The sequence below is a fragment of the Urocampus carinirostris genome, chromosome 13 (genome assembly GCF_059441175.1).
Source record: "Urocampus carinirostris isolate Australia breed hairy pipefish chromosome 13, RoL_Ucar_1.0, whole genome shotgun sequence".
Classification (NCBI taxonomy): domain Eukaryota; kingdom Metazoa; phylum Chordata; class Actinopteri; order Syngnathiformes; family Syngnathidae; genus Urocampus; species Urocampus carinirostris.
In genome coordinates, this window is record NC_142361.1 from 3,478,826 (window position 1) to 3,495,270 (window position 16,445).

Here is a 16,445-nt window from a genome sequence, read left to right on the forward strand (position 1 = left end):
CTTATTAAAAGTGTGCTCAATTGAGTCAGACTGCCAGGAAACAACAATGGATAACAATACACCGAAAATGTAAGCATTTTCTTGACCTTAAATACACATTATAATTCCAACATTTAAGGATTTCAAGCACCCATATGAACCCTATACTAATTGATAAACAAGTGTTGGGACTAGTGTTTTCCTAGATGGAATATTTCGCTTCTTTTTAAATGCAGATCATGAATTAGATATGTTCTCTAATTAGTGAGTAATCCTGCATCAATTGTTTTGTCTCATACAACCCTCCATCCACCAGCAACATTTTCTGAAGGGTGGACATGTTTATCTCGAACAAAGCAAAACTGAATACAGTTGTGTTGGCACCGTCTCAAGCACAAATTACACGGGCGCTCTATTTTTCCTTCTGGATATATTCTTCCTACGATATACACTCACATCTAAGCCAAATTTACAACCATAATTAACATACTGAAATCATTGGGTCAGGTTAGATATGCATATTTGGCTGTGTGTCACCGAAAGCAAAAAAGCAGCGCGTAAGGATGGGTCCTGACTTTTACAAGAACAACATAATCATTAGCAGAAAATGTACAGTAAAGTGTACTAAACTTATATTTGTCAAATTATTTTTGTAATACACCATGCCTGGAGAAGAAAAAAGAAAACACAGTCAGTACATCTGTGAATATTTCGATATAACACAAACAGTAACCAGAAATAGGTCGTGAGTGGTTTTAAGTCAAGAGACGAAATTGATATGGAGTGTGTCAACCGAGTGTTCGTCTGCATGCTCTCAAGAATGCACATGGCTATAAATATGAAAGGTGTACATATCATATTCCCTGTATTTTATTATGCGGCTATTATAACACTTGGATGCATGAGTGGGGTCAAAAATGACCCAATGAGTTTTTATTTTTCGAAATCTTTACTCGTAAAAAAAAGTGAAATATTGTCATGTTCCAGGGATTCCCCATAAAATCATGTTTCTGGCATGATACCATTAGTGTTCTTTTTTTTTTGGCCACTAGATTTCCTAATCCATATGACTGTACTGGTAGCCCATGCATCCAAGGGTTAAAGCGGTTTTAGGGGGTCGGCTAGAGAATTAAATACCTTCCATTGCACAATATTTTCTAAATGAAACCAGTAAAGCAAATAAAGTGTCAATTGTCTATCTGTAGCTCTGTTGCCATAGCGACAACTTATTTACAGGTTTTCTGTCATGAACAGTAGCATTTCGGCACTTTTCGTTGCAGTTCATTGCAGGGTGCTCTTTTTTTCATGTGTTCATGTAAATGTGTCGAGTTGCCACAGAAGTGGACCATTTTACCAAACAAATTGCACCTTGCAAATTGTTCTTTTCTGCACTTGAAAAATCCATACACACACCGCTTCCTGTTTGCCTCTGTCATGTTGAACTTCTGGTATAGGTGGTCATATCATCTTGGTGTCTTCTCTGCCTGGCAGGCAGGATGCAAGGGCAAGCCAGATAAGGAGAGGGGCTAAAGGTGTGCCCTTCAGTCACCCATTAGGCATGTACTCTGAGCATAGCAAGGTGCTCCAAAATGATGGTATTTATGAACAAAATACTCAACAAAGTAACAGTCACTAATAAGGACACCAATAAAACTATCTGAACCAAACACAAATGTCAGAAAATAGGATTGGCTGGATCAAGGTGGCGGTGGAGAATGGAGATCACCCAATACTGATTGCTGTCCAAAAATGTCGATATGAAGGGTGAGGCCAATTCGGAAAAGGTTTGGGGTAATTGGGCACACCTGCTCCAATTACAAACCACTTAAGCGCCTTTTGGCGGGACAGAGGTACACCGAACCCTAACGGAAGCTGCATTTTGAAGAAATTCGTGGAGGAGTAAAGTAGCCATCCCAGAACAACAGTATCAATTCGATCTAAGTACTTGCTTAGTATCAAAAATAGCGATATTTGTATCAATTCCACCCACCTTCTACCACATACTGCAGTGTCACTAATGACAACAGAATGATGGTGAGCTCAAATTTGTCACATGAGCACAGGGTAAGTGCCGCCATGAATCATTCTATTGATTTAGCAATTAATTATCATTGTGAAAATTACCTGTGCTGTGGTGACTGCAGTAGCGGCATTGTCAGCAGGAAAGCGCAAGTTTCGCAGGTTTTCTCGCACCTGAGCACTGAACGAGTAGCTGTTTCTTGTCTCATAGTCCAGGGCCTGAAAGTCACCGGAGAAATTAATTAATTAATTGATATTTTTATTGTTTTTGAATCTATTCATCCATAAACGAGGTTGGTATCACTGCAATGAATTAGAATATGTAAAAAAATTAAAATTGCGTTTTAAATTAATACACAAAAATCCGATGCCTTTTTAGAGAAAAATCAACAAGCTAAATCTATAATGAATGTGTGCCCCTGTAAACTATTTAATCATAAATACACAGGTTATGATAAGCAAGTCACACCCACAAGTATGGTAAACTAGACAGGAGTTTAAAAAAAATAATAATCTGCTAATCATCTAATTACACCAAAAACAACTAGTGATGTTCCAATGCCAATACTGTACTTAAGGTACGGTATCAGCAAGTAAAAAGACCAAATCACTGATATGAGTTATACACTTGATTAAATTTGATGCTCACACCGGTCATTTGGTAGATTACAGTATTAAATATCAGTAGTGGTGCTTTTGTAATTGCTGCTAAGATGCCTCTTCTTCTTCAGTGGTTTACAGGAGGTTATTCTTTTTTTGCAACTTATGATCTACAGTTACAAAATGTTTTCTGGAGCGGATTTTCCTAATTGCCTACAAGGGCAGCGCCGTGTTTTTATACTGTTTATAAATTTACATTAACATCACAGTTGGAAATTGTAGAGAAAAATCCAAGAAATTGTTGAACTTTGTTGAAATTGTCCATCATGTCTCAATAATTTTATTTATGTACAGTTGTAACCTTTTCCATCCACTCTTTCACTTTGATAGAAAAACATGTTAAAGGGATACTGTGATATTTGACCACGAGATCGCTCTGTAATGTGTAGTGACACCGAAAAGGAGTGTTACAAAGCTCAAGAAAGAATACAAACTATGGATACCCTTTATTTTTCTATTTTTTTTTTACTTTTGGTTGCTGTTATTTAAGACTTTTTTTATCCCTTTTTCTTTGAACATCGCATCATCACAAAAAAAATCGTCTTATAACAGTCAAACAACAATATGAAATCAACAATTTCTTAGGGAACAAAAAATGCTGCAGAGGTACGTAGGTAACAAAAAATATGAATTAAAAGAAAACAATAATAACCCTGTCATGTTTAACTCTATATACTTGGGTATATCCTTTGTACATTGGGAATGTCAAATATATTTAAAGGTTTAACCAATAAACTAATTTGTTCACAAAATTTTGAAACGTGAGTTCATATATTTGATATATAAATATATTTGGGTGGATAATGTTACATTTTAAAAATGTGTCACTGAGTATGTTGTCACTGTCGCATGAGTTTCCCGGCTCTATTAGTTTTGTTATTTAATCATAACCTTTTTACTTTGATAATCATTTTACTCATACAGTTATAAATGCACCTTATGCTTATCCACGTATTTGAATGTATTGACTTTCTATATTCATTTGATGTTTCAATGTGTCCATTCTTTCGGCACTTTCCCAGTAATGTTTCCAATTGCCCTTGAATCTGCAACGCTTTATCAGAGCACCTGTAAATTCAGTTGGATTCAGTCTGAACAAAGGTTTCTTGTAAATCTGTCCCTCCCTAGTCATTTGAGTGGAAAAATGCCGTTTATGTTAAGTTTAATTGTCCATTTTGTCTCTCTTGGTCAATTGACCCATAGTATACGCTGTTGTATGTCACTTTGTATCGTTTTCCTAAAACAAAGTCCTCAACTGAGCTGCTTCTCTTCAGCACTTTTTTTCTCCATCCATATACTCGGTCTGGTCCTGGGAGTTGGCAGCGAGACATGGAATGTTACGCCAACAATACAAATTTGGCGATACATTAAATAAAATGGAATGCTCTTTGATCGTTCTTGTTTTGTATGATAAGTCCAAATGTAATACAATCTCTGGATAGGGTTGTAGGAATAGTGAATATGACTCGAGTGATCCAGAGCTGAATATCTTGCCCAGAACTTTAGTAAAATTGGTAATGAACTACAAAGACTCTACGTGACTTTAACGACACTTCTGTTTTCCCTCATATTTTTTTTACCTGCCTTTCAAACAGTTTATGGTTCTGAGCTAATCATGTGAGCTCCCTCTAGGTGAGCTTCATATTATGCAAATTTCTGGACCTTCAAGTATTTCAAAAAATGGACATTAATATTACAGTTCATGTATTTGCTCTTATTAATCAAATTAAAAGTGTTTTATTTCAATTAAGTACTTTTTACTACTAGTAGACGCTAAATAATACACAATATCCCTCCTAGAAATGAGTGATGTTGACCCAAACGCTGACACAACGGACAGATCCTGACACAAACACCCGAAACAGTCCAATTCTGCCCTTTCCTATTGCATTTCTGTTTCGTGCATATATTAGACAAGGCATACTGTTTACATTGCATTTGTTTTTATCTGCTGACTAATACACTGTTTATTTGTTTTGTTTTGTTTTTTTGCCGCAGACAGAAGTTTGGTGATAAACATTGAGTGTGTGGCCCTATTGCCTAATGCAGGGGTCTCAAACTCAATTTACACAGGGGCGCAGGAGTTCCTGGCAAAGTGGGGCGGCATGTTCCTGAAATGTGCCAAGATGCGTAAAATTTGGTACGTCAGAAAAAGAGTAATGCCCATTTGCTTTTTCCTTGATATCAGTTTGCTATCACTTTCTCCTTTCTTGTCCACAATCTAAAGATAACTAATGAAACCTGGAGCCAAATCCCGGCAGTTTTATACCTGATCGTGAAATACACCAACAATGATCGATACCAAAATCTACAAAGAGGGTTTGGTTTAAAATATTTTTATCACCACATAAGATAAAAAGATAAGAAATGAATAACTGCATTAGGAATAATAACAAAAATAATAATAATCAAATTGTGTCTCTCGCTTTCTTTATGCATTTGTCTCCCTTTCTTTGTCTTAATCTTTCTGTCTGCCTTTCTCTCTCTCCCTGTCTCCTTTCACTGTATTTTTATATCTCTCTTTGTCTATTTTTTCCTCTCTGTCAGTCTGAGTCTCTCTCTCTGTGTCTGTCTCTGTCTTCCTCCATGTTTTTTTCTATATCTGTCCCTGTCTATTGCTCTGTCTCTCCCACTCTGTCTGTATGTGAGTCTCTTTGCCTGTTTTTTTCCTCCCTATCTCCCTTTTTCCTTTATCTCTTTCTCTGTATATTTCTCTATCTCTCTGTTTCTCCCTCTCGTCTGTCTCTTTCTGTGTTCGTCTTTGAATTTCGAGCCCTGCCCAATTTAGTGTCCATATTAAACTCACTTGGGGCGCACTGACCTTAAACTTTCATATTAAGGTGGGGGCCTTAAACTATCATCATGGGTGTTGCAAATGGCCACCTGGCAGTGAGTTTGAGACACCTAGACAACAATATTGGGCGAGCCGGTGAATTATGCTTACCTTCCCCGCAGTTGGAACACATTTTGTGCTCTCTTAAATACTTAATCTGAAACCTTGCGAGTGTTTTTCTAGCATACTGGCAACACACTGCTACTTATCAAACTGCTTGCATAAATATGTGTGAGGGCATTTAAATGTGGCGTTTTTTTCCTCTATTTGTTTGTTTTTCTTTTTTGCAAGGGAATGTCTTGTAACGTTCAGATGCCGCATTCTATTTACGTGCCGGGAATCAGCCGAGGATAAAATGTCACATCAAACCACAAACCTGTGCAGTTGCAACATGAGCCTCACTGTTTGCAAAGGGATTTGGGACCAAAAACAAATATAATACAATCTTTTATCTCCTTAACTGTTAAATAAATAAACATAGGACTTTTTGGTTTACAGCACTGGTTGATAGAAAGATGGGTAAGTAGGTAGATTTACATTAAAAAAGATTTACAACATGCCAGATTTACCTGTCTAAGCATGAGATTGCCATCCTTATTTGGGCCAAGTTCCACGTAGAACATTTTGTTGTCACCGGGCAGAGTGAAGATAGGTTCTTTATTGTGGATCTGATCACGATCTTCAAGCTCCAAAGTCCCAATTTTTGCGTTAAGTTTATGATCCTCTGGAACTTGCAGCTCATATGTCCCTGTGGCACGAAACAGAACCCCATTAGTTTCTCTTTACCTCACTCCATTGCAATGTCGGTATACCTTTACATTCTAAACAGTCATGTTTACATAGATGCACAACACATAGCAATTATTTTACTCCCATAAGGTTTGTATTCTGGTATTTTATTCCCATATCCAACACTACTCTAAAGTACACAAAAGGATTGAGGAAGAGAAGAACCTTCACCAAGAGTAAAGCTGTAATCTCACTGGTAATTGGTTAGTGTTTTGGAGTGATTAAGATTTAGTTTGTATTTATTTACTTTGTTGCACTCTTGTTGGCGCCACAGGTCCCTTAAATCAAGGACTAACAGGCTCATAGACAGTTTATTCCCCAGGGTCGTGTGTGTGTGTGTGTGTGTGTGTGTGTGTGTGTGTGTGTGTGTGTGTGTGTGTGTGTGTGTGTGTGTGTGTGTGTGTGTGTGTGTGTGTGTGTGTGTGTGTCCTATGCATAGGAAATTAGCATTCATATATTTTTTTTTTCTTGACTAAATTTGAAGCGATGTTGCTGCTAAACTTATTACATTACTTTTTCATTGCACTATTGTTCTGATGCACTTGCAGGACCCTGAAAAAAAGTATACTTTGCCAGATGTATTAAAAAAATCTGTGTTGTATAGAAAAATTGATATTCATATTTTGTTGCTGCTGAAAGTTATTTTACTACTTATCAATCATTACTCTTTTTCCTTTTGGGCTGCAAATTAGTCCAGTCTCAAAGCACTACCTTGTAAAGATTTTTACTATTCATCCTTGTCACACTCCTGCATTCAAGTTCCCTTTCTACCATCCGCTCCTTCTTATCTTTCTCGACCTTACCTTTTTTTACTCACACACTTAAATTTCCCTCTTCACAGCTGCGGACATTGTCTTGATTTCCCTCCTATCACGACCCTCCCTCATAACAGATCAAACGGTCTGTCTCCCTGGCTTTCTGCTTGTTAGTTGTCTTCCATGTTACCATCCCAAGAACTCTTGTCTCAGTGTCTCGTTATTCCAGTATACCGAACCCTTGCCTGCCCTTTCCTCTACACCCCTACCTCTCTGTCTCTGCTCTCTATCTCTTTCGAGCTTTCCTCATTTGGTCACTCACTTCCAGGTTTGATTTTCCTCCCCTCAATTGCAACTTGTCCTGATTTCCCTCCTATCACGGCGCTCCCTCATCAGTATTTAAACACACTGTCCCATTGGCTCTGTGCTAGTTCGTTGCCTTTCTTCTTATGTCCCAAGCACTTGTTTCAGTCTTTTTGTTTTTCCTTCATAAGAACCACTTGCTGAACTCTTGGACCGTAACTTTGCTGTTTGGCTTTAATGGAGCACCAGACTGTTGCCTGCATCTTGAACCACAATCAGTGATTCTGCATTATGCTTACGCACCACTACAAGTGGGTTCTTGACAATCCTGACTCATTTTAAGCAATTTTTCCTCTTTTCTTGTCATTCCATGTGTATCCTGGATTGCCATTTCTGATCTTGTTTGCTTAAATTGTTCACTTGTTTTTATGACAATAAATACAATTCTCTTCAAAATACTCACAGATGATAAAATCAACTATACTCAAGAAATCAGCGTGCAGAAAAAGTACATGCATTTTTTTCAGTTGGAAAAGTTTAGGAGAAAAAGAGACAACCACAAAACAAGAGTCTTACTTCTATAAGGAGAAGTAGAAGTCTTCTTTGTAACTGGCATTCATTTTATCATTGCACTTTTTAGAACAGGGGTCTCAAAGTCAATTTAACTGTGGGCTGTCGGAACCAGTGTCTGAGAAACATTAGGCCCATTGGGTTATCATAGGCATAAACTCCCCAAAAGGTTACATGTAAGATGCATCCAATGTCCTTTGAACTTGTCATTGATAACAACATAGTAAAACATTGTATGCAACAAGATTTAACATGGCACTCCTAGGTAAACACATAATAAAGACGTCAAATTGAAAAATAAAAGACGGTAAGTATAAATAGGCTAAAAATATTACATTTTAGTGCTTAAAGACTGGCATGAATTATAAAAATAGTGCAACGGGAAAAAGTGCATTTAACAACGGTGCAATGACAGCCTCATGTTATGTACATTAACGATAGACATATCAATTTCGAAGTTTTGAGCTTGTGTAGGGTGGTGATGGCCCTGGGGAAGCAACTGTCTCTTAACCTGTTTGTTATTGTTTTAAGGGGCATTTAGCGCCTACTAGAGGGCAACAACCTAGAGGTGGTGGCTGGGGTGAGAAGAGTCCTTTATAATGGTAAACAGGAAGTTGCTAGCCAATTGTATCAAATCAAAATAGTTCTACAAAATAACCACAATGTGTCAGAAACTTCCCACAAAGGGTATTTCACAGGCATTCATGTGTGTCAGTGGACCAATCACAGGCAAGAACTGACACAGACTGGGCATAATAAGTGAGGCACCATGTAAATCTTTTTTTTTGTTACCTGTAACTAATGAAAAAAACAATTGAATCCTTTGAACATTACTTTTAGTTTTCACTGTCAAAGGGGCAATGAATTGAGGTACTGATGTGTTATGTATGATGTGGGTCTCTATAACTTGCTACATCCTATATCACACTGACCCATAAAATGCCAGGTCAAGGTTAAACATAGTTGACAATATCTGGATTATTGATGGAGCAAGACGCAAATAAGAAAACGTTTTTTATATATTTATAAAAGTTCATTTCCTGTTTATGTTGTCTTACAATGTGTTCATGTTCAGTTCCAGTCTCTACTTCATTACAATCCTCAAAAATCGAAGTCCGTTTTTTGTTTTGTTTTTTTATTTTAAGCTGTTATTACATTGTCTCAACACATACAGTATTTATGGGGGAAATTGTCAGATGTTGAAAGATTGGTTGTTGTGAAAAAAGGGCCAAAAGTAATCACTCATAACATGATTTCTGACCCTTTCATGGCCAAAATAAAAAAAAAAATGCAAGCTGCCTGTAGGATACCTGGTGAATAAAGGGTTAAGCTTTCATATTTTGGCAAGCGCCCTAAACTATCCTCCTGATGGTTGGGAGTTTTTATATTTTTTTCTTGAAAGAAAGTGATTTATTGCTTTTGTTGTGCTTACGCCTTGTGAAGGAGGCAAGGTTGTCATTGGTGTCTGTGATTGTGACAGTGACTGAGGTGGTGGCTGTGCTGCCCGACGCCATTCCTCTCATGTCCTGAGCCTGGACCACCACCACATACCGACTCTTGGTCTCGCGATCCAGTGTGCTCATCTTGCAGCTGATCATACCTGGACAAGTGCAAATTAAGTGGAGTATGTTGTGGAGAGTTTACATCATAGCGGCGTTTTGGAAATTCAGAAGTATTCAAAGAAAGGTTTGGAGGAACATCTCAAAATCTTGCACTCAGGTTCCCTCTCTAGCACTCACCTCTCTCTCTCTCTCCTATGTCTTATCTCTCCCGACCCTACCTAATTTGCTCACTTCTGGGTTCGATTTTCCTCCTCACAGCTACAGTCACTTGCCTTTACTTCCCTCCTTTCACAACTCTCCATCATCCCTAATAAAACACCCTGTCAGGATTGACTTTATACTATGACGAGGGAAAGCCTGGGATCAACGGTTCGCTTCGTCATCAATTTTTCCAAAGCACCACTTCTCTAGGTAGCTAGTGCAATCTTTTTCTCCCTTACCCAGCACACCCCACCACTTTCTAAGTTATTGCGTCAGTCGTGACTGATGGGCACACATTTAGCACCTTTCCCCACCTGGCGTGCTGCTGCATTCTGCCTGCCAGGCAGAAAAAAGGGTCAGTCTATGAGCCCATCCCTACCGGACGCTAAAATGACCAAAGTAAACACGGACTGTACCGCGGTTTCTACTTTTTTTATACTACAGAAAAGGACAACTACAAATATAATTAGAGTGGTAAAGTGGTCTGCTATTGTGGCAACACAATTTACATAAATTTGTGAAAAAAGGTCACCCTGCTGAAAACAGTGAGCTGCAACCAAAATGTAAAAAAGTTACTGTTCCTGAACAAAAACACATAAATATGTCACTGTGGCACTATTGACACATTTTTTGCGTTACTGACTTAATCAAACAAATATTGTATGTGTCACTTTCCTGTGTCGCGGTGGATTTCCTCTACACCCCTACCTCTCTGTCTCTGCTCTCTATCTTTTTCGAGCTTTCCTCATTTGGTCACTCACTTCCAGGTTCGATTTTCCTCCCCACAATTGCAACTTGTCCTGATTTCCCTCCTATCACGGCTCTCCCTCGTCAGTATTTAAACACACTGTCGCCTTGGCTATGTGCTAGTTCGTTGCCTTTCTTCTTATGTCCCATCACTTGTTTCAGTCTTTTTGTTTTTTCCAGTGTACCAAACTCTTGCCTGCCATTGTAAATCACTGCCTGATAAACTCTTGGACCGTCGTCCTCGCTGTTTACACTTACTCGCCTAAATCTTCTACCACAATTGTGTCCTTGCTAACCGACTCCCTGTGTACCAAATACTGCCCTGATAAACAAACATTGTTTGCTGTACTGAACAGTGTTTCTGCACTTTGCTTTTGCACCACCCCGAATGGGTTCTTGACAGTACAAACCTGTGATGCTGTCGATTTCAAAGGCAGACATGTCGCCACCAGGAGTCAGAGAGTAGCGCAGCTCGCCATTAGCAGTAGTGGGGTCGTCAGCGTCTGTTGCCCTCACTTCGATCACTTTGGTCCCTTTTGAGAAGAGGGGAAGACAAATAAATAAGCGTTCAAAAGTAATTCATACTCAATTTATATACAGTAATCCCTCACTGTATTGCAGTTTACTTTTCTGTTTTGCAATTCATGTGATTTAATTGTTCCATCTGATTTTCCAAACAGTCACCCTTCCTCTTTTCTGCCTGTGTCTGCCTGTGTGTTAATAACTTTACATTCTAAGTTGTACAGATACAAAAAAACAGCTTAACAATGTTTCATATTACTTATAGTTTTTATTGATGTTGACTATGTTTTGTGCATTATTACCCAATGCAGCCTCCATTGCAGGCTGGTCATCCTGGAAGGGGGTGTAGCACTTGTGTGGACCCTTCTTAAGGTTTCTTATTTTCCCTCATGTTGAGGTTTTGAGTTTTTCCTGGCCCGCATGTAGGTTTTATATCAAAGGACAGTGTAATTGTGGCCTGTGCAGTCGTATGAGACATTTTGGGATTAAGGGCCATACAAATAAATGTGACATGACGAACACACACTGCATGTGTGATCTTTTTTTTTTTTTTTTTTTTTCAATCATCTGGTCAACAAAACGCTTTAGCCTGTAAAACACGGTTTGTTCTTCGGTTTAAATGTAAAAAAAGAGTATTTAATGAATAAATAAATAACGGTTTCTACTTTAATTTCACGTTTATAGCATCTTCTTTTGGTGACTTTCGCAAGGCACTGAGAAAAAAAAGGTGAACGGTGACAAATTAAACAGACTGAGAAATAATCGAAAAATGAGCGCAGTGTTTTAGTGTGAGTGACCAAGCCAAGAAGTACGATCAGAAAGCAGCGAGTGCTAATCACAAAGGTGCGGGAGAATTTAGGCAGCACTTTGCTGCAATTATTTCCGAGGGAAGCTATATTCCTGTTGCAAAACAAAACAGCAAAGATGTTCTATGAACCATAGAAGCTGGCATGTACAAAAGAACGTAAAGAGGTGCTGGGCAGAAGTCGTTGCTGTCTGCAAAAACATCCCAAAAAGTAGTAACTGGTCGTCCAACAGCTCTCTTATGCTTTATGCATTTCTGTAATTTTGAAGTGGGAGGCAGGGACAAATCTCCTTGAATCTTGTTTTATTTTTTTATTTTATTTTTTTCCCCCAAAAGACCTATTCAAAGTGAAAAAAGTCAAAGTCCAGCTAAAATGGCAAAATAATGTGATGAATGAAAACTGAAAAACAACACAAAATATGAAGTGTGCTTTAAAAAAGTGTTTTTGTCATTTAGGGTTGCAGTAACTTTAAGTGTATAATAAGTGCTTACGTATCATCAAAAGTCGTGTGACGTTACTATCGCACTCCACCTCTCTTAACTCCCACACCTCCGCGGCACATGCACACCTATGTTTCGGCTACTCAAAATAAACTTTCATTGTATTTCAATAATATTGGCTTATTTATCTTATTACTGTATGTTTGGATTAATAACTATTTGAATGTGTTTTTAGGGATTAGGAACATGTTTTTTTTTAGCTATTTAAGTTAGCGTCTGACATACCTCCAACCTCAAGAGGGCCCCATCCGGGTTTTGAACTAGGTACAGCTGTGTCCTATTATCATTCACTGGTACCCAAACATCCTGAACCCAATAAAAGGACATTTTTGCTCAGCAAACTTTGTCGGGTCATTTTGAGTTCATCTGTTGTCCTCCTTGTGTCATTTCATTCCACCAGTACTTTTTAAATGCAATCCCTAGTTTTGAGCACCTCTGCCTGCAGTTCTTGCCTTCACCACATGGGGACATTACCCTCTAGACCAGGGGTGTCAAACTCATTTTAACTCAGGGGCCACATGATAGAACAAACATTCTGTCGGGGGCCGGACTAGTGGATTAAAGAGAAAGAAAATGAGGGATAAAGAAATAAGAGAAAGAGGGAGGGAAAATGAGAGAAGGCAGGACAAAGAAAGAAAGAGAGAGAGACGGATGGAGTGTAAGAAACAAAAGAGATAAAAAGTTGTGAGAGAGGGGAAAAAGAAAGGGAGAGGAAGAAATAAATCCAAAGAGAAATAGAAGGAGAGAAAGGAGAAAAGAAAGCGCGAAGGCTAGGAAGAGAGAAAGAGAAAAGAGAGAAAAGGAGAAAAGGAAGTTAGAGCAAAAGAGATTAAAAGACACAGAGAGAAAGAGACAAAGAGCAACAAAGGAAGAGAAAAAGAGGGACACAGAGTGAAAGAGTCAGAGACAGAGTGGGAGAAAAGGGGTGGAAAAGAGAGAGGGAGAGAGAGAGAGAGATATAGAGATAAAAAGAGAAGTCGTGAGAGAGGGGGGAAAGGGGAGAGAAAGAAAGAAATCCAAAGAAAAATAGACAGAAGGAGAGAAAAGGTAAAAGAAAGCGCGAAGGGTAGGAAGAGAAAAAGAGAAAAGAGAGAAAAGGAAAAAAGGAAGTTAGAGCAAAAGAGGTTAAAAAAACACAGAGAGAAAAATAGACAAAGGAAGAGAAAAAGAGACACAGAGAGTGAAAGAGACAGAGTGGGAGAAAGGGGGTGGAAAAGAGAGAGAAAGAGAGAGAGAGAGAGAGAAAGATAAATAAATACAAGAGAGAGAAAGAGACAACGAGCAACAAAGGAAAAGAAAAAGACAGACAGAGTGAAATGGACAGACACAGAGAGTGGGAGAAAAGGGGTGGGAAAGGGGGTACGAGAGAGAGAGAGACAGAGAGAGACAGATAGAGAGAGAGAGAAATACAAGTACAATGTCTTTGTTCGAGGCACCTTTCTTCGGCAACATCAAGTTGACATATTTCAACCTGAAACTCTTTTTTTCTCGTGCGCTTCTCTGGGTGTTGTTTCGAGGGCTGGATTCAATCCCTTAGCGGGCCTGATCTGGCCCGCGGGCCACCTCTTTGACACCTGTGCTCTAGACCTAATCAATTTATTGTTCACTTGGATCCTTTTTGGAGGTCAGGAACGAGCATATTAGCTTTTAATTATTTAATACCAGGAGAATCCGCTTGTTAAACGAGCAATTCGCGGTACAAGCACGATCCTGGAACGAGGTAGCACAGTATTTGATATTTTGTGTTAAAACTGTTAAGTGGCCCCACTAGAAGACGTACCGTAGCATTAATTTGAATAAAGCCAAAAATTCACATTAATGCTAAATTTTAGAATCATATTGCCCATTGTTACAATAATAAAGTCAAACAATCGTGGTAATTATTTCTTAAATTGAATATACATACCAATGATGGATCGCTCCATGATGGAGCCGTTATATGTTTTGGGAAAAATCGGTCTGTTGTCGTTGATGTCTGTCACCTGGACCGCAAAGTCGCCCGAGTCCTCGATGAGTTTATTGTTGCCGTCGTACATTCTTGCAGTCAAGTGATATGCGCTTTTTTCTTCACGGTCCAGAGACTTGCTGACAAACAGGTCACCCTTGTGGTCCACGCTAAAGATGCCGTCTGCGCCTTCGCCCTCGATTTTAAACCGTTTCACCTCCACTCTCTGACTAGACTTGAGCTAGGGAAAAAAAAACATGTTATTGGGGTTCTTACATTTTCTGAAGGTTAAATTCAAGCACTTTTCAAGGCCAATTTTCCAATTTTTCCAGTACCTTCAAATGAAGAAATCCATTGCCGATCATAATAATGCCTTTTTATTTGGTCTGGCTTAGGAGATTTTAGAAAGTTGCTATCTTGCTAATAGCACATACTATTTTGACTATTTGGAGCTGTCCTTATCCATGATGTACAATCTTTTTGTGTCACTGGGTTGCTATAAACTGACATGAATTCTGCCATTCTGCTGCAACAATGCACATGCAGCTTCAATACGTCACACTTTTTTACAAACATGGAAAGGGCTCCATAGGTGTTGGGTAATAATGGAGTTCAATACGGAAGACAAAAAAGAAGAAAAAATATCCACTCATTTTAATAAACTCACATTTATTTGTATAGATCTTAATCACAAACATAACGTTCAAGCATTTTCAAGGATTTCAAACATGGATACCAACCCTGTGCTATGATCTTCAAAGTACGGAAAAAAACTCTTTCCCCCAAACCCAACAGTTATCTTCCTTGAAAGCGATACTTTGTACGTTTCAATCCTCTAAGTCAGTGGTCTGTAACCTTTTCTATACCATGGACTTGTTTAATGTCTAACAATATTCTAACGGCCCGGTCCACTAATAACCAGTATTGGGCATGTAACTTTAAAAAAGTAATTTGTCATAGTTGCTCAAAACTTTTTTAAAAGGTAACTGAGTTAGTAATTTAATTACTCTACAGTAAAAGTAACTATTACGAGGGAAAGTAGCTATTACGGATTACAAAGACAAGCACATATTTAGTACTGGGCAACCATTTTGTGGAGAATGGTTCAAGATTTCAAGACAGACATATATTTTTATGTTGTTGTCATTGGTGGTTTCCGCGGAAACGGATGAAGTTGCATTCGCTTGTTTTCTTTTCTTGAGTATTGAAGGAAGCAAGCTGACATTGATGCGGATGATATGGAAAGAGAAGTGACGTGTTTTTGATACATTTTAGTGCTATTCAAAGGTATAAATTCAGGACTTTATTTTTGGGTGAAAAATGTTTAAATATCGTATGTTGTAAATTTTTGATAAAGTATTGTCATATCTCCTGTCATGTATAATATGGATAATCTTGAAAAAACATAGAGTAATTTTTCCTCTAGGAGGGCGTCATTAATGTTTCTAGACGTCACTGCACTGTTTTTTATTTAGAGCGCATACATTGTGGGAAAGTGCTGCTCGTTGTTTTCCTCGGTGCCGCGCACACTTCGGGAATTTGGCGACTGAGCAACAAAACTCATCAAACATGTTTGATACTTGACGTTTTTGCCTTTGTTTATTGTATCAGTCGTATTGCAAACATACATTGAGCGCACCATTTTGCTTATTTCTGCTTTACCTGTCCGATCTTGTACGGAATAGGTGCCGGTTTCTCCTCTTCCACGTAAAGTGAGTTCCAGATCCACTCCCGTCTCCTCCGCAACAGGATGGGATGTCTTTCTTTCCTCACAATGTCCTCGCTGTCTCGTTTCTGCAGCTCCGCTTCCGCTTCCACGTTCACAGAAACTCCAGCCGTGATGGTCAGGATAAGCCCTGCTGTCCATAGCCCCAGCAAAGCCATGATCTGTGCAGTGAATGCAGTGGAAACGTGAGGATAGGGATAAAGAGTGTGACGGTAAAATCACTTATCAGCTCCACGCACACTTCCCAAGAGTCCTATCGTGGCGGCCTATCATGGACGACCAGGACTCTTAAAGCTCCTCAGAAATGGGACCCCAATGGAGAATTTAGAACCTCAGTGCTGAAAGCATTTTGCTCCGGAGGCCGGTGGGGATTTGTTTAACACGCCGGCCCACTTTCAACCGAGCAGTCAGTACGTGATGGTCTTTATCGTGGACATTGCAAGCGACGGTTTGAATTTTTTTCTCTTCACAATTCTTGTTCTCTTTCGGAAGATAACTGGAAGAAATGCTAGAAAGACATTTATGTCA

At 38.8% G+C, this 16,445-nt stretch overlaps 1 protein-coding gene and 2 long non-coding RNA genes across 4 annotated transcripts in view; 2 read left to right on the forward strand and 1 right to left on the reverse strand.

The window, feature by feature from the left end:
• LOC148353507 (uncharacterized) overlaps positions 1-16,445 on the forward strand; it is a 123,798-nt gene that overhangs the window by 43,714 nt on the left and 63,639 nt on the right. The window lies entirely within an intron of this gene.
• cdh5 (cadherin 5) overlaps positions 1-16,445 on the reverse strand; it is a 72,179-nt gene that overhangs the window by 43,124 nt on the left and 12,610 nt on the right. For both annotated transcript variants that reach the window (XM_088351130.1, XM_088351129.1), the window contains exons 2-7: positions 15,854-16,078; positions 14,153-14,432; positions 10,829-10,951; positions 9,341-9,508; positions 6,061-6,239; positions 2,104-2,217 (exon numbers count right to left, since the gene is read on the reverse strand). In XM_088351130.1, the coding sequence (XP_088207256.1) occupies positions 2,104-2,217; positions 6,061-6,239; positions 9,341-9,508; positions 10,829-10,951; positions 14,153-14,432; positions 15,854-16,078 (1,089 nt within the window). The remainder of the gene's footprint in view (positions 1-2,103; positions 2,218-6,060; positions 6,240-9,340; positions 9,509-10,828; positions 10,952-14,152; positions 14,433-15,853; positions 16,079-16,445) is intronic.
• LOC148353509 (uncharacterized) lies at positions 1,857-11,465 on the forward strand. Its single transcript, XR_015852424.1, has 3 exons — positions 1,857-2,043; positions 4,657-4,798; positions 9,389-11,465. It is a non-coding gene; the product is annotated as an uncharacterized LOC148353509 (long non-coding RNA).